The sequence below is a fragment of the Hippopotamus amphibius genome, chromosome 1 (assembly GCF_030028045.1).
Source record: "Hippopotamus amphibius kiboko isolate mHipAmp2 chromosome 1, mHipAmp2.hap2, whole genome shotgun sequence".
Taxonomy (NCBI): Eukaryota; Metazoa; Chordata; class Mammalia; order Artiodactyla; family Hippopotamidae; genus Hippopotamus; species Hippopotamus amphibius.
In genome coordinates this window covers 233,305,708-233,324,252 of record NC_080186.1, presented here as the reverse complement: position 1 = coordinate 233,324,252, position 18,545 = coordinate 233,305,708, and the positions used below count along the sequence as shown (strand labels likewise).

Genomic DNA, 18,545 nt, shown 5'->3' with positions numbered 1-18,545 from the left:
ATAATTGCAAGAAGTTACACAACCTAAATATACAATAATGGGTTTTATCAGTAAGTTGTGCTGCATCCAGAACTATTAAACTCTAAATATTAGAATTAATTTTACATTAATTAATAAATTATACATGTCTGTGCATAGAAAAGCATAAAGTATTGATTTAGTTTAGTCTTAATGAATTTTGTATGTAACATGAAAAGTGAATTTTAAATATTTTGTTTCAGGAAGTTCAGAAACGTTTTCCTGATGGTGTTCCCTTATTGGATCCAATTGATGACATGGGCATTCAAGATCAAGGACTGAAAAAAGTCATCCAGAAAGTAGAGGCTTTTGAGCATCGAATGTATTCTCATCCACTTCACAATGATCCAAGTTTGGAAACTGTGTATACGCTTTGTGAAAAAAAAGCACAGGTATGGCAGAGACTCTTTTATCATAGAATTCTATGTATTTCACTATATAAATAAGTATATATTTTTCATTTTCTTTTCCTGTTGGTTTCGTCAGCTAGAACAGGAAAATGTCTAGCCATCTTTTTAAGTAAATTGTTAACTCTTACCAGCAAGAAAAGTTGATCATTCTTATTGAGATATCATTCACATAGCCTAACATTCACCCTTTTAAAGCATACAGTTAACTGGTTTTTAGTATATTCACAGATATCTGCAACCATAACCACTATCTAATTCCAGAATATTCTCATCACCCCAAAAAAGAAACCACATACCAGTGATCAGTCACTCTCCATTTCCCTACCCTCCAGCCCCTGGCAACTAACTACAAATCTCCTTTCTGCCCCTATGGATTTGCCAATTCTGGAGATTTCATATAAATAAAAATCATACAATATATGGCCTCTGTGTTTGCCTTCTTGCACTTAGCTAATATCTTCAAGATTCATCCATATTGTAGCATGAATTTGTATTTTATTCCTTTTTATGGCTGAAAAATATTCCATTGTGTATATATATTTATATATACCACATTCTGTTTATCCATTCATCAGTTGATGAACATTTGGAGTTTTTCCACTTTTTGGCTTTTATGAATAATGCTGCTGTGAACATTTATGTATACATTTTTGTGTGGACATATATTTTCATTTCCCTTGGGTGGAATTGAGTAGAATTGCTGGGTCATAGAGTAACTCTATGTTTAACTTTTTGAGAAACTGCCTAACTATGTTCCAAAGTGGCTGCACCATTTTACATTCTCAGCAGCAATTTATTAAAGTTCCAGTTTCTCCACATCCTCACCAACATTTCTTATTGTCTGCATTTTTAGTTATAGCTATCCTAGTGGTATGAAGTAGTAGTTTACCTTTTTAGGGTAACTAGCTATATTCTCTAACCAGTAAAAGCATTCACAGCCATTCTGAATAATGAATTTAGGAAAAGCTTTTTGAAGTGAACACTTTTTTTTCCACTGTCCACTTCTCTTCAACTAGAATCTTGTATATACAAATGTCACTTCCTCCAGAAGTTTATAACTCCTTGCTATTGAGCTTTTTCAGATTTCATCACATGCCACTTTTATCATGTTTGTCTTCCTGTCTCACAAACTAGATTTTAAGCTCCTTAGGCTCAGGTGTTTCATTTTAGCTTATTTGTATTCTTACGTATCTCCCATAATCTGTTTTTATAAAATGGATGCCTAGTAGTATATTGAATAAATAATATGAGTAGAAACTTCTTGGCTTAATAGAGTAATGTGTTCAGTTCATAGTTTTACAGCACTGCCCCTTTCTAGCTTTTTGTGTACGAGCATGATGTGGTCCTCTGCCACTTTGGGCATAGCAGGTGTGTTCTCGGTGAACATGTAGTATACCATGCTGCGGCCCACCATGAAGGTTTCTTCTCAGGATGAGGAAACTGAGACACAAAAAGCTTGAGTGTATTTGAGAGTCATCCTGGCCTGCTCATCTCTCACCTGGATCATTGCAGCAGCTCCCTCCCTGCTTCCATTTACTCCATACATGACAACCAGAGAGTCATCCTTAACAGTTTCAACACAAGAACAGAAAGACTTGAGTTTGGTTGAGTGGTGACTGGAATGTATCCACGGAGAAGGTGGTTTGAAGCCACAGAGAAAGGCATTATCTGAGCTACTCAAATATAACAAAAAGGCCTTAGTGACTGGTTGAAAGACTAGCTAAATAAACTTGTCATGAAGACTGTAGTATATGGAAAAAATACTTATGTGGGAATGTTAAATTTAAAATGTAGGACCTAAAATCTACATAAAGCATGATTACATAGACTGTGATTAAGCAAAAGTAAAAACATAAACCAGAAAAGACTGAAAGGAAAACATTAAGTGGTTGTGTTTGGGCAATGAGATCATAGTAGGTACCTCCCCCATAGCCCCATTGTCTGTAATGTGCTTATATTACATTTTTTAATGAAAGAAAACTCCAAAGAGTTAATTTAGGAGGAAAAACAAATCTTTTTATGACCTCCTAGTGACTGCAGAATAAATTTGATATCCCTTAGCCCTGCCTAGGAAGCCTTCAAAGTCTGACCCCTCAACTGTCGGCATTTTAAGTGCGCATACCCTCTGATCCAGCTTTCCCATCCTGTAGGACTGAAACTACAAAGTGAGGCAGTACAAGAATGTTCTTGTAGCGTTGTTTGAAAAAACAAATGAATATACGAGGGTGAGTCAAAAGTTATCTGCACTCAGGTTATATTAAAACTTCTTTGGCCACATTGTCTTATCAGTACTTTCTATTCAAGGCTACTGTCTCCCCAGTCACTGTTGTGCAGGTGTGAACGTGTTAAATCCGTTCATTTGTAACTGCGGTGTGAGCAAAAATGGATGCCCCACTTGTGATTTTCACAAAAGAAGAGCAGCATGCAATGATAAGTTTTTTGTGGTCTGAGGGTGTCCCTGATGCCATTATTTATCGAAGACTTTGTGTGCAGTATGGAGGAAAGTATTTTGTCATGAAGAAGTGTATACGAATAGAGAAGTTCAAGGAATGTTGCACAAGTGTTTGCTATCAAGAGGGAGCCAGACGCCCATCCATGGCTGATGACAACATTGAGCATACACGTGAAATGATTCTGTCAAATAGACGAGTGAGAGTGGATTATGTGGCAAATCATTTGCAAATCAGCCATGGCTCTGCCTATGAAATAATCCATGACAGACTTAGATTTCAAAAAATTTGTACAAGATGGGCACCCAAACAAGTCACGGGAGAGCATAAACAGAAGCGTTTGGATATCTGCAAACAAAATTTGGACCGATAGTCTAAGGAAGGTGAAAGTTTCTTATCGCTGGTGACCAGGCATGGATTCATCACTGCGAGCCTGAGAGTAAGCAGCAGAGTGTGGCATGGAAACATCCACAGTCACCAACCAAGAAGTTCAAAAGTCAGCCATCAGCTGGAAAATTGATGCTTACAGTTTTCTGGGATTCTCAAGGGCCAGTATTGGAACATTATCAGGAAAAAGGTTCAACGATCAACAGTGCTTGTTACAGTGAGATGCTTACCGAAGAGCTGAAGCCTAAACTTCAGATTAAATGCAGAGGGCTGCTATCCAAGGGCCTTGTGATCTTGCATGACAATGCACGTCTGCACCCTTCTGCCCACACTGTTGACACTCTGCAAAACCTTGTTTTTGAGGTGTTAAAGCATCCTCCCTATAGTCCTGATCTTGCTCCATCGGACTTTCACCTGTTTGGTCCCCTGAAAGAAGCCCTACGAGGATGAAAATTCACATCTGATGAAGAAGTGAAGACAGCGGTGCATTTGTGGCTCACAGCTCAGCCTAAGACATTTTTTAACGAGGGAATATGAAAGCTTGTTGACAGATGGACAAAGTGTATTGAAAAGCAAGGAGGTTATGTCAAAAAATGATATATTTGTCTTTTCTAAAAGTCAATTAAAATAAATTCAAATTCTATAGCCAGAGTGCAGATCATTTTTGACTCACCCCTGTAAACAACCTCAGTGTTCATCAGTAGAAAATTAGATACATGAATTGTGCATATCCACACAGTGGGTATCAACATGGCCATTAAAAGGAATTAGGTAAATTTATATGTACTTTTTAGAAAACAAATCCTAATTGTACTGAGTGGAAGAGGAACCTGACCTCACTTCTGTGGGAAAACCCCTGTACCTTTGTGTTCATGCATTTACAGACATGGGTATCTATGTTAAGTGTGTACAAAAAGCTCTAGAACAGCATCATCCAGTAGAAATATACAAGCCACTTATGTAATTTTAAATTCTTTAGTAGCCACTTTAAAAAGTGAAAAGTGATTTTTAATAAGATTTTTATTTAACTCCAAAATACATTTCAACATGTAATCAGTATAAAAATTACTAAGGTAAAAATCATAGATAGTAGACTCTATCCCAGTGTTTTCTTGCTCTTGTACTGTCATCCTCTGTCATAGTCGAAAAGTATGTAATATTTACTAATTAATGGAATTTTAAAACTCATCTACCCTAAAGGATAACCTCAAGATAACATTTTCCTTTTAAGCATTCATCTCTGTCTGTGGGATAAAGACCTATTCTCTTTGCTAAATCCATTTCCAGCTTAGGCAGATTTATTAGACAATTTGAGGCAAAGAATATGAACACTTTTTAGGGACATCATAAGGGAAATATAAGTAGTCAAGAGATAAGATTCGTATACTCTCATCTTTCCTTATTCTCTCAGTTACCCCCTAATTCCCCAAGGATGAAAAGCTGTAGCTGATGTCATTGCTATCTCACATACATCATTCCTCTTGTATAATATCCTGGGACAGTAAGAAAATTCTATGTTCTCCTCCACATCCCCCCACCCCCAATTATAATATTTTTTATTTCATTTCATGACTAAATGTCATTTTATTTTGTTTATTATTGAACTTCTTTTGTACTTTTATATGCCTTAGATTGCAGTAGACATTAAATCTGCAAAGCGAGAACTAAAGAAAGCAAGAACTGTCCTACAAATGGATGAACTCAAATGTCGCAAACGTGTTTTAAGGAGGTTGGGATTTGCTACATCTTCTGATGTCATAGAGATGAAGGGACGAGTGGCTTGTGAAATAAGCAGGTAAAACCTGGTTGTTCTAGAAAACTGATTCTAAAATGGGATGCTGCTTTTTTAAATGAAGGCTATTATTAATGTTTTTGGAAAAAGAGCTGTATTAAAAATATAAAGTTTGTACAGTGCCTTCCATATTAAAATACAGATTCTGATCATGAAGTTGAGAAATTAGAAACGGAGAGTAAAAATCTTTTGAATCCTGCACAGACACCATTAGTATTTTCATATGTTTCCTTTTTTTTTCTTTTAATGCATTGTTGACTTTTTACATAATGGTAACCTTAGTTATATATATATATGATTTTTTATACTTTTAATTTTTTTTTTTTAAATTATGGACATTTTCCCACCTTGAATCTTAGTCTGATAATCATTATTCTTTTTTATGTAAAGTTTTGGGCTAACAGTAGGGTATTACAGTATAGCATATTATAGCCCACAGCTTAAAATTAGATATAAACTTTTGTTAATTAGGTGTAAGCTGTTGTCTGTATTGGTAATCTTTTTTTTTTTTTTTAATTTTATTTATTTATTATTTTTTGGGGGGTACACCAAGTTTAGTCATCTGTTTTTATACACATATCCCCGTATTCCCTCCCTCCCTTGACTCCCCCCCCCACCCTCCCTCGAGTCCCCCCCCCCACCCTCCCCATCCCAGTCCTCTAAGGCATCTTCCATCCTCGAGTTGAACTCCCTTTGTTATACAACAACTTCCCACTGGCTATCTGTTTTACAGTTGATAGTATATATATGTCTATGCTACTCTCTCGCTTCGTCTCAGCTTCCCCTTCACCCCCCGCCCCCTCCCAAACCTCGAGTTCTCCAGTCCATTCTCTGCACCTGCGTCCTTGTTCTTGTCACTGAGTTCATCAGTACCATTTGCAGTATTGTAGCCAATGAGGTTTATCCGAGGCGCTATTATTGCTAATTAAAGGTATATATTTTGCCGTAGTCATGACCATTATTCTCAATGAGTCCATAAAAGACATCTTGAAACAGTTTTTATGTCTTCACCAAGGCCCTAATGGGTGGTGCCAGAAAATTACAAGCCTTGTTCATGGTTGTGGACATTTCTGATGAAGACTAATTCATATTGTTCTTACTGCTCATCTGGTTCAGATATGAATTCAGATACCTGCAGGGGCCAAGATTCTGTGGTAAACAGGACAGTTCTAGGCCACCAGAAGGGGGCAGTGACTACCCAGCCCCAGTTACTTATAATAATACGATATTATTATTATATCCCATTATACGAATAATGGGATATCAGAGCATTCAATTTAGAAAAGTCAAAAAAATCCAGATTTTTTTTTTTTTGGTGAAATCTCTTGATTTTTAATTCACAAATTAATTCAAATTTATTTTTTTAAGTCCCTGTGCAAGCTAAACAAAATATTTCTTCATGTTAGATTTGGCCCACAGGCTTGTAGTTTTCCTTTACTCTGTGATAAAATTAAGCTTTCTTACTTTATAATTAAAGAAACCTAGGCACTATAAAGTGAATAACTTACCCAGGATTAAATTTAAATTGTATTGCCGATCTACTGATTTGAATGCCAAATTTAATGTTATTGGAATTACTTCTTTGTGGTGTTATGTAGTATTGATATTTAATAATTAATATAGACATTAATTTCTCTTAGGTAGCTACAGCTAGATTTAGTCTTAGAAGAAAGAATGGAGAGAGAGTGATAACAGTAACGCGTATCAGAGTGCATTGCCTTTCCCCCAAATGTGCCTCTCACTCTGCTCTGTCCTGCGGAAGACAACCCAGCCACTAAGGGCAGAAGCTGGGGAGTCATCCTAGATTCCTCCTCTTCCTTCTAGCTCTCTTCCCACATCTTCATGATTGTTTTCTCCTACCTCTGTGCTGTTTTAATTATTCCCACTAAGGTGCATCCTATTTATAAGTCTCTACAACCCATTCTTTAAACTCTTGCTTTCAGAGTAGTCTTTCCAAAACATAAATCCTTCCATGTCATTGTTTGGTAAAAGTCTCTCAATGAATCTATGTTGCTTTTAGAATAAATTCCACAATTTAGTGTATTCTTGCCCTTCCCATTCTGTCTCATCTGTTGCCACATCCCACACGATGTTTTCATTTAGCATGACCTTTTCCTCACTTCCCATTCCTGCATATTTTTTTTCAAGATCTTCTGAAACTTGCTTTGAGTTTTTTCAGTTTGATTCTAGGCCCCTCAACTTTTGTTGCATAATTGCCTATATAAGTCTCTATTAAATCGCTGTCCTGTGATTATTGTCTTTCTTATCTGCCTCCCACATTAGACTATAGAAGTAGTCTTGCCTTATTTGTATTTTTGTCCTTTTGTCTTGATTTAACTCTCAGTTTACCATTAAGAACCCATATTTAGTTTTTGACTTTATTTTCGAGTAATTATTACTGTTTGTAAAGATTGATAGTTCATGACTTTATCCTTTTTTAGAAATCTTTCGAAAAATTAGAGGTTTGCTCTTTTTTTCCTTTTTTTTTTTTTTAATTTTTTTCTTTTTTTAAGAGTTTAACACCCTTACAGTTACTGAATGGATCCATTACACCCTTTTATAAATGTAAGGTACCCTATGGAACCTTGATTTTAGAATTCTAGAGACACCATCATTGTAGTCTTTTTTAGCTTTAGTTTAACACAGTTGAGAGTTCAGAATTTTTCATTTTCCATTCATTATGGCAAAGAGAAAAATAATGATATTTCTGTAGTTGTTACACAAATCAGAAAATTAACACAGGCAAAAAGCACTCTAGGCAAAGTGATGGTGGTGAAATTGATCATATAAGCAAAATCTCAGACCCTAGGTAAATTCTCAAACTCAGAGTCAGTGAGTAAATAATATATTTCTAAGAACAAGAAGGAAAATATAAAATTTTTATAACTACTCTCCTTTCTGTTCAACAGAAAGGACTTAGTTATATACTGTTTCGTGATAAGAACTAATGTTTCATGATAAGAACTTGGACTGTCCCATTTTGCTAAAAAGGACTTGTGACTATCTTTCATCTTTTGTGATTTGTGTGCTAAATTTTCCTTGATATGTTTCTTAGATGGTCAAATACTGAAGATAGTTGTAAATACAAGGAAATTGATTTAAAAAAATGAAGAGATAAAAATAATTTTAGGTTGATCATTCTAATCTTTATAATATAAACCTATTATTTTTATAATATAAATCTGAAAATAAAAGCAAAAATAAACAAATGGGATCTAATTAAAAGTTTTTGAACAGCAAAGGAAACCATAAACAAAATGAAAAGACAGCCCACAGAATGGGAGAAAATATTTGTAAACAAAGCAACTGACAAGGAATTAATCTCCAAAATATACAAACAGCTCAATATCAAAAAAAACCAAACAACCCAGTCAAAAATTGGGCAGAAGGTCTAGATAGACATTTCTCCAAAGAAGACATACAGATGTCCAGTAAGCACATCAATAGATGCTTAGCAACACTAATTATAAGAGAAATGCAAAGCAAAACTGTAATGAGGTATCACCTCACACCGGTCAGAATGGCCATCATCAAAAAGTCTACGAACAGTAAGTGCTGGAGAGGGTCTAGAAAAAAGGCAACCCTCCTACACTGTTGATGGGAATGTAAATTGGTACAGCCACGATGGAGAACAGTATGGCGGTTCCTTGAAAAAACTAAAAATAGAGCTACCATAGGAATCAGTTATCTCACTCCTGGGCATATATCATACTTCTAAAAGATAGGGTACCCCAATGTTCATTGCAGCACTATTTACAATAGCAAAGACATGGAAGCAATATAAATGTCCATCTACAGATGAATGGTTAAAGAAGATGAGGTACATATATACAATGAATATTACTCAGCCATAAAAAAGAATGAAATAATACCATTTGCAGCAACATGGATGGACCTAGAGATTGTCATACTAAGTGAAGTAAGTCAGACAGAGAAAGACAAATATATAATATCACTTACATGTGGAATCTAAAAAATGATACAAATAAACTTACTTACAAAACAGAAAGAGACTTACTTTGGAAACAAACTTATGGTTACCAAAGGGGAAAGGTGGGGGTGGGGATAAATTAGGAGATTAGGATTAACATATATACACTACTATACATAAAATAGATAATCAACAAGGACCTACTGTTAAACACAGGGAACTCTACTCAATACTCTGTAATAACCTATATGGAAAAGAATCTGAAAAAGAATAGATATATGTATAACTAAATTACTTTGCTATATACTTAAAACTAACACAGCATTGTAAATCAGCTGTACTCCAATATAAAATAAAAATTTTTAAAAAGTCCTGTGATTTCTACCCATTTCCTGAGGCCTATGGAAATAAACCTTTATGTACTTAAAGTTATACAGAAAATAGAATAAAATTAATACCAAACTTGAAAAAAAAAAAATGTGAAAATGTTGTACAATTATGGAGCAAAGAAGATGGCCTTTCTCTCTTAAGTGTAATTATGACTTGTCAAAGTCTTTTAAAATATTGTATTTAGGACTTCCTAGGTGGCGCAGTGGTAAAGAATCTGCCTGCCAATGCAGGGGACACGGGTTCGAGCCCTGCCCTGGAAGATTCCACATGCCACGGAGCAACTAAGCCCGTGCGCCTAAAAAAAAAAAAAAAAAAAGTTGGTAAAATATTGTATTTAGATGATGCAAAAGAAGAACCAAAAGTAACAATAAGCTAGAACCTAAAGGGAGATGTATTTAAAATCTGGAGTCAATAATATGTTTTGACAGTGCAAGTACAAGAAGAAACAGAAGTAATGATGAGCTAGTACCTGTTGCAGATATGTTTGAAGTCTGAAATTGCATTTACTAGATGGATATGCTCCAGATTCATAAACGACAGTCTTGATGAGCAGCAGTTTATTACATTCTCAACACTAGGAAACTGGATAGAATGTGTGTCTGCTCTGGGTACGTTCTGATTAAGAGTGCTAATAAAGTTGTTTTTCATTGTCTATTTTTTAAATTATTTGTAAAATAATTGAAATTGAATTGAGTTTAAAACAATTTAAAAGGTCCTTGGAACCTAGGTAATAAATGCTAATGACTAATTTTTCTGGTATTCTGGGAGTTAAGAAATTATTCTTTATTTCAATCAGTATCTGCATTTTGGTATTTCCTAGAATGGGCTCATTATATGAAACACCCATTTCACATTTATTATTTATATATTGGTAAATATAAAGACCTGCCATTTCCTTAGTTAAATAAATCTTTGTCACTCCTCACTGACTAGTCCTCATGGTCAAATAACATTTATTTAGAACTGTATCTTAAGGATGTGTGGGTACATATGTGTGTTTTTTATATTCTGACATTTGGAGTTTATGCTCGCTTTTTCTTTGTTTGTTTGTTTGTGGTGGTATAGTGCTGATGAGCTGCTTCTAACTGAGATGATGTTTAATGGCCTTTTCAATGACCTATCTGCAGAACAGGCAACGGCACTACTGAGCTGCTTTGTGTTTCAAGAGAATGTGAGTTAATGGATTTAGCACATCTTATTTATTAATTTATCTTATAATTTAATTTTAATATTACTGTGGGTATTTTAATTTTAAAAATGACTTTATTTACATATTATAGGTAATGTTAATTAGAAATAAATGTAACTTTAACCCAACTATAGTGAGAGAAATAATTAAATGTATATTATCAGAAAAGAGAATAAACTAGAATTTTATTTATAAACAATCATCATTAATCAGATTCCAGTTTAAAAATTTGCTCTGTATAATCCTATGTATTATTTGAAGGTCTAGCTGAGACAGTCTAGAAGGAAAAAGAAAAGGTAAAATTATGCAAAACTATAAAAATGAAAAGGGAGTAAGGTTGAATTAATATTCCTCATCTCAATTTTAGAGAATAACTGTGAGGCAGCTAGTTGTCCTAGAGGCTGAAGTCTTAGTTTTCATTGGCAAGATTTGAGGTAATCGACGTAAGATTCTTATCTCAGGCTTAGCAGTAATTTTTTCATGTGAGTAGTTAGTTGACTTTTACCAGCTCTTAAGAAATCAAAAAATGAAGTGCTGAATGGGCAAGAACACTTATCATCCTTTACTTTATTCTAAAAGCCGGTATGATTTGTTTTAAAAAGTTAAGTGCATGTTTCAATTTCAAAACTTTATTCATTGTGTATATAAAATTGACAAAATCAGAGTAAGACAGGACATTTATCTTCTAAAAATAATTTAATGTTGCCGTGTAAATTTTTAGAGAATCTTTTACCACATACACTTAGTTTAATTTTTTAAAAAGTAGATTGTGTAAGACAAATTTGTTTTTGCAGTTCTGCTGTTGATCTGTTTACTCGTTAACTATTTCCTTATTTGTTAATCAGATGAAATACATAACTTCTTGAAGTAGGAAGGTACTTTTCTCTCAGCTTTCTGATTACAGATTAGAATTACAGCTGTAGCGGCAGTGACAACAAATAGGACAGTAATCCAAAAATGACCTGTGCTCTCCTAAGAGTGTCTGCTCTGCACCTCTAAAGTAATTTAATTTGCATGTGAGGAATGCATTTCTTTACAAAATATTATGTTTGGCTATTGATTTCCTTAGATTCAAATTTTTATTACCTTAATTTCCAAGATAATCGTTTAGAATGTTTGTCCCGTTTTCTTTGAACAGATCTAAGGTTTGGAGGTTATTTGGGGATTGGTAATCTTCTGCTTGTGTCAGACTTTGTCTTGTGGCTGATTTCTTATATTGTGCTTTTTTTAATGTGGCAATAAAAAAAATCCTGTCTTCTGAGAGGCCGAGTATGTTACCTCTTCACAGGAGTTGGGCCTAGTCAAAACACAACTCTTAAATCTTGGGGCAGGATGTCACTGTATGTAGTTAAGATTTCTTCAGTGAAGCCAAACTATTTTATATGCAGTGTCATCAATTCTTGTAGTGGTGCTTTTCAACATCAAAATAGATAATTGTACTGAAAATGACATGGAATTTTGTTGATACTTTTTTTTTTTTATCTTTAATGGAGTATAAGTGCTTTTACAGTATTGTGTTAGTTTCTGCTGTACAACAAAGTGGATCAGCTGTATGTATACATATATCCCCGTATCCCCTCCCTTTTGAGCCTCCCTCCCAACCTCCCTATCCCACCCCTTTAGGTCTTTAAAAGTATGCTTTCTAGCAAGAAAGGAAGGTAAATATAGTAAGATACTTGTTATAAATGCTGATAACTTCTGTTTTAAACTGTGTTGTTTCTGAAACTGTGCCACCTTATTTTTTATATCATTAAAAGTAATTTAAAGATTATAGTCTTTATAATAAATCAAGTATCCTACAAATATTTATTAAGCACCCACTGTGTGTAGTGCAGAGACCTAGGCACTAGAAAGACAGCAGAAGTTTTTGCTTTCATGATACTTTAATGTATGCTAGTCAATGAAGGTAAACAATAAAGAGATAAAGTATACACACTATGTCAAAAGGTAATGAGGGTTTTGCCTACCTCAACGTAATAAAGGCCATATGTGACAGACCCACAGCAAACATTCTCAATGGTGAAAAACTGGAAGCATTCCCTCTAAGATCAGGAATAAGACAAGGATGTCCACTCTCACCATTACTATTCAACATAGTTTTGGAAGTCCTTGCCACAGCAATCAGAGAAGAAAAAGAAATAAAAGGAATCCAAATTGGAAAAGAAGAAGTAAAACTGTCACTGTTCGCAGATGACATGATACTATACATAGAAAATCCTAAAGATGCCACCAGAAAACTACTTGAGCTAATCAGTGAATTTGGTAAAGTTGCAGGATATAAAATTAACACACAGAAACCTCTTGCATTTCTATATACTAACAATGAAAGATCAGAAAGAGAAATTAAGGAAACAGTCCCATTCACCATTGCAACAAAAAGAATAAAATACCTAGGAATAAACCTAAGCAAGGAGGTAAAAGACCTGTACTCAGAAAACTATAAGACACTAATGAAAGAAATCAAAGAAGACACAAACAGATAGAGGGACATACCATGTTCCTGGATTGGAAGGATCAACATTGTAAAAATGACTATACTACCCAAAGCAATTTACAGATTCAATGCAATCCCGATCAAATTACCAATGGCATTTTTCACAGAACTAGAACAAAAAATTTTACGATTTGTATGGAAACACAAAAGACCCCAAATAGCCCAAGCAATCTTGAGAAGGAAACACGGAGTTGGTGGAATCAGGCTTCCTGACTTCAAGCTATACTACAAGGCTACAGTGATCAAGACAGTATGGTACTGGCACAAAAACAGAAATATAGATCAATGGAACAGGATAGAAAGCCCAGAGATAAACTACGGTCAACTAATCTGTGACAAAGGAGGCAAGGATATACAATGGAGAAAAGGCAGCCTCTTCAATAAGTGGTGCTGGGAAAACTGGACAGCTACATGTAAAAGAATGAAATTAGAACACTTCCTAACACCATACACAAAAATAAACTCAAAATGGATAAAAGACCTAAATGTAAGGCCGGACACTATAAAATTCCTAGAGGAAAACATAGGAAGAACACTCTTCCACATAAATCACAGCAAGATCTTTTTTGATCCAACCCCTAGAATAATGGAAATAAAAAAAATAAATAAGTGGGACCTAATGAAACTTCACAGCTTCTGCACAGCAAAGGAAACTATAAGCAAGACGAAAAGACAACCTCAGAATGTGAGAAAATATTTGCAAATGAATCAACAGACAAAGGATTAATCTCCAAAATATGTAAACAGTTTCTCCAGCTCAATATCAAAAAAAAACAAACCCAATCCAAAAATGGGCAGAAGACCTAAATAGGCATTTCTCCAAAAAAGACATACGGATGGCCAAGGGGCACATGAAAAGCTGCTCAACATCACTAATTATTAGAGAAATGCAAATCAAAACTACAATGAGGTAGCACCTCACACTGGTGAGAATGGGCATCATCAGAAAATCTACAAACAGTAAATGCTGGAGAGGGTGTGGAGAAAAGGAAACCCTCTTGCACTGCTGGTGGGAATGTAAATTGATACAGCCACTATGGAGAACAGTATGGAGGCTCCTTGCAGAACTAAAAATAGAACTACCGTATGACCCAGCAATCCTACTACTGGGCGTATACCCAGAGAACAGCATCATTCAAAAAGACACATGCACTCCAATGTTCACTGCAGCACTGCTTACAATAGCCAGGACATGGAAGCAACCTAAATGTCCATCAGCAGATAAATGGATAAAGAAGATGTGGTACATACACACAGTGGAATATTACTCAGCTGTAAAAAGCAATGAAACTGGGACATTTGTAGAGACATGGATGAACCTAGAGACTGTCATACAGAGTGAAGTAAGTCAGAAAGAAAAAAACATACCGTATATTAACACATATATGTGGACTATAGAAAAATGGTACAAATCAACCAGTTTGCAAGGCAGAAATAGAGACACAGATGTAGAGAACAAATATATGGACACCAGGTGGGGAAAGCGGGGAGGGTTGGGGGGAATGAATTGGGAGATTGGGATACCAAATTGTACACTCTAAATATATGCAGTTTAGTGTAAAAAATTAAAAATTAAAAATTAAAAAAAAAAAGGTAATGAGGGTTTTGGAGAAAAGTGAAGCAAAAAAGGCAGGTAGAAATCATTGCGAGGGCTGGGGTTACTGTGTTAAATAAGGTGATTAGAAAAGGCCTCACTGATAGAGTGAAATTTGAATTGAGACCTAAAGAAGAGTCAGAGAGCAAACTGCACATACCCGGTAGGAGAATATTGGTAAAATGACACTTAGCTTACTTATATCAGGACCAGTGCCTTCTACTTATAGTGACCAGGAGAGAGGAAGAGATCGGTAACTGTTGCCCTCGAATGGACGCAATATCAAAGACATTTACAGTCTTGTGTACTTTTCACTAAACTGAGGTGTTGAATTCATGATACAAATCAAAACCAAGTCCTGTGTAAATACTGATGCTCAAAATAAAGGTGGATCTATTGCAGCTAACCTATAATTGGTTTTTTAAAATTTACCTATAATTACTTTAAATCCTGTCTCATACATACATACATACCTTTCTTGTAATAATTTTACTTTTGTATAGTAAGTCTACCTTTGTCAAAATTTGTTCCTTAATAATATCTTTATTCTAATTACAAGCTATAGGTTTTAAGGACCTGACTTACTGTTTCTCTTTGACAGCATAAGAAACCAACACATAGAATTCAAGCAGCTCCTCCAAAGTTCGACTAGTTAGTAACAGACCTAAAACTACTATTACTCTAATTGAGAAACTGATGGACTTTTCACTAATGGGAAGACAATAAGAGGAACACTGAAACTCATCTAAACTTTTAACTATTTTAAAAGTGGTTAGAGAGCTAGAAATATCTGGGTAAAATTAAAATTGAGGGCACTATTTCTAATGTTCTTTATCCAAGATTTTTAGTTTCCACAGAGTGAGAGTTGCCTAGAAGCCAAACTAAATTTCAAAAATCAAAGTATGATACAACAGTTTATAAATGTTGATGTAACTAAACTACTATGCATGTTTACGATATTTGTTCTCCAGTTCCATTTATGGTCACAGAAAATAGCTAGTTTAGCACACTTTGCAAATATAGCAGTAATATCTTCCTCTGAAACGTAAGAGAATAGTATAATTCAAGATGAGAGGAGTGGTAATTTTGCTTACACAAACTAAGTTGATTAGAAACTCTAAATGCTAATGACTGAGGTTTCATAATTTGAAATTAATAGATATCCTGAAAGCTTTGTTTTGTTTATAAAAGCAGATAGTATATATACTACAATTTAAACTTGGGTTTTACAATCAATCTTCCTTTTCTTTTATAGTCTAGTGAGATGCCCAAATTAACAGAGCAGTTAGCAGGACCACTTCGTCAAATGCAGGTAAGATTTTTTTGAACTACATATTTTATGAATAGTACATTGTAAAATAAATATTTGTGACAGTCTAATCATATATCATTCCACAGAAACAGTTTCCTTCAGGATTAAATATATCATTTGATGTTAGTCTTGTCATTTAATGCAGTTTTGATAACATCATTTGTGATTTTTATTTTAAAAATTAAACATTCTCCCTTACCAAAATGGTAAGTTATATAGAGTTGCTGTGAGTGCAGATTTAACATTGCGTAGTGTACATAGGCTATACCAACAGTTCAATGCCTGCATCGTTTCCTTGGTGTTGAGAATTGCATCTTGATAGATTTAGTTAGCTTAATTTTTTTATACATTTTTTTCCATCCTACTTTACAACAAACTTTAAAATCAGGTTTTAAAATCTGTTTTAGCTGAAGAAATGGTTTACTTCTGGATCCTCAAAGCCACGGTAGTTTATACTAACGAATTGGTTTCTTCTATTATTTTCTTAGGAAGAATGGTTTTATCTACCTCTTCAACATTAGAGAGAAAGACAGGGAAAGATGAACTATAAGGCATTGCAAGAGAGGAATGAAAAGTGAATCATAAAAAAAGCCCCCTTTAACGGAACATTTAACATTCCTTAATATCACTAAGGAATTTAAACTTACAAAAGCAAGAAAGTCTTTATAGGCCTAGGAGTTTTTGACCTTTTCGATTACCAGGAGGAAAAGAATGAATCTAACTTCTTTTTGTAGGGAAAAGAAAATATTAAGATTTACTTTTTTTTTAAGCATTGTTGGAGGAAGAGCATCATTTTGCCATAGGATTTATGTTTCTCTAAGTCTGATTTATTGTTGTATTTGTTTTGTTAATGAAATAATTAGAGATTAGTTAAATGTTACTAGTTAATATAATGTTTAATAGTTTTAATGAAGAGTTTGAGTTTTTGTAGAAAAGGTATTACTGGGTGAAAATCATGCTCTTGATGTTTTTTAAAATTAATGTAGTGAAAAAGATTACTCAGCAATGAAACTGGCACTGTGGCTACTTAGAAGCAGAATTCTAATGCCAAATTTTAGGTATATTACCTAGGAAGAAAAAGGAACCTTGTAGAATACTCACTTTGGAAACCTAAAGAAAAAGTGATATGGGAGATCATAAGTAAGAAATTTTAAGTATATCTTCTATCTTCAAAGGAATGTGCTAAAAGAATTGCAAAAGTTTCAGCAGAAGCCAAATTGGAAATTGATGAGGAGACTTACCTAAGCTCATTTAAACCTCACTTAATGGATGTTGTATATACCTGGGCAACTGGAGCTACATTTGCCCATATCTGCAAAATGACAGATGTCTTTGAAGGTATGGTTACATTTTGTATACATACATTGCTTTCTGATATAAGAAATATACTTAGGATGGCATTGATTTACTAAACAAGAATAATATATTAGTTTTAACTTTTGATAATAAAAGGAAATCTTCTGCCTATGTAGATCAAAAATATTCTCTACAAATCCTTTATATTATTTAATAAGCTCAGTCTGCTCATCATAACAGTTTATAATCCTGTGTCAGAGTCTCTGCAATCACAAATAAACATATAATCCTAGTAAGGCCTATTTGTGTGGATATTTTTACTTTTGGTTTTATTCTCTTGGTAATAATCTAATGGCTTGCTATGTAGTTCCACTGAAAAATAGCAGAGCTGAAAATGCTGTCTGTCCATCATTGCATTTCTAAAAACAAACTGTTACTCAACTGAAGAAAAATTTTAAGTGAAAAAGGTAAAGGGAATATGTAAGGAGTGATTATAAGTGAATTACAAGAAGCAAATAATAAGGATAGTATTTAAAGAAAACCATATTTAGAAATGCTGTATTCATTCCAAAAAGATTGGCTTATGTAGATATTTATAATGGTGAATTGTGTTTACATTGAACTTTATTAAAAGTGAAAATAAATGAGCTTGGGCTTCACAGAGATTATTATAAGAACATTTAAAATACAACTATTGCTTATAGGCTTATTTTGAGAAAAATTATATTTTTAACACTCCATATACTATGCTTTTTACCTGATATTATTAAAGACTAAATAGATTACTGAGTTTATAAATCAGTGATTTTTGTGGTGCATAGGTTAAACATCTCTGCAACAGAATCAACTATGAGCCTTTACTTCACTGTGTTGAATTTTGTGGGTAATAAGATTTTAAATATTTTTAAATATTATAGTTTAAAGTACATTATTTTTTAATTATGGTGTGCTGTTTTAGTCCTTTCCCTGAAGTTTATTTCTAAGCCTCCATTAAGTGATCATCAGTATTATGGTCCCCAAATCTTTTTCTTACTACTATATTCTGTTACCAGGATGGTCATTATTTATCAGGTAACTACTGTGTGCCAGGCATTTTATATAATTTAGATGTAATCACCAAAATAGCACATCAGAGTAGATATTATTTGCACTTTGCTCAAGGAGACCAATTTTTAAAAGGTAAATAAATGATTTGGCCAAGGTCATGGAGGTGTACTACATGATGGCACTGTGGTTTGAATTCTGGCCTCTGTGAGTGTAAGTCACATGGTAGTTGATAACT

The 18,545-nt window shown here is 34.1% G+C and overlaps 1 protein-coding gene across 2 annotated transcripts in view; it reads left to right on the top strand.

Annotated features, from left to right (window-relative positions):
* The window catches only part of MTREX (Mtr4 exosome RNA helicase), a 117,587-nt gene that overhangs the window by 87,571 nt on the left and 11,471 nt on the right, over positions 1-18,545 (top strand). Inside the window, exons 21-25 of one of the 2 annotated variants that reach the window (XM_057743441.1) lie at positions 222-410; positions 4,897-5,060; positions 10,444-10,549; positions 15,911-15,967; positions 17,143-17,305. In XM_057743441.1, the coding sequence (XP_057599424.1) occupies positions 222-410; positions 4,897-5,060; positions 10,444-10,549; positions 15,911-15,967; positions 17,143-17,305 (679 nt within the window). Of the gene's footprint in view, positions 1-221; positions 411-4,896; positions 5,061-9,806; positions 9,987-10,443; positions 10,550-15,910; positions 15,968-17,142; positions 17,306-18,545 lie in introns of those variants that run through there. The other variant, XR_009054849.1, reaches the window with a different exon arrangement.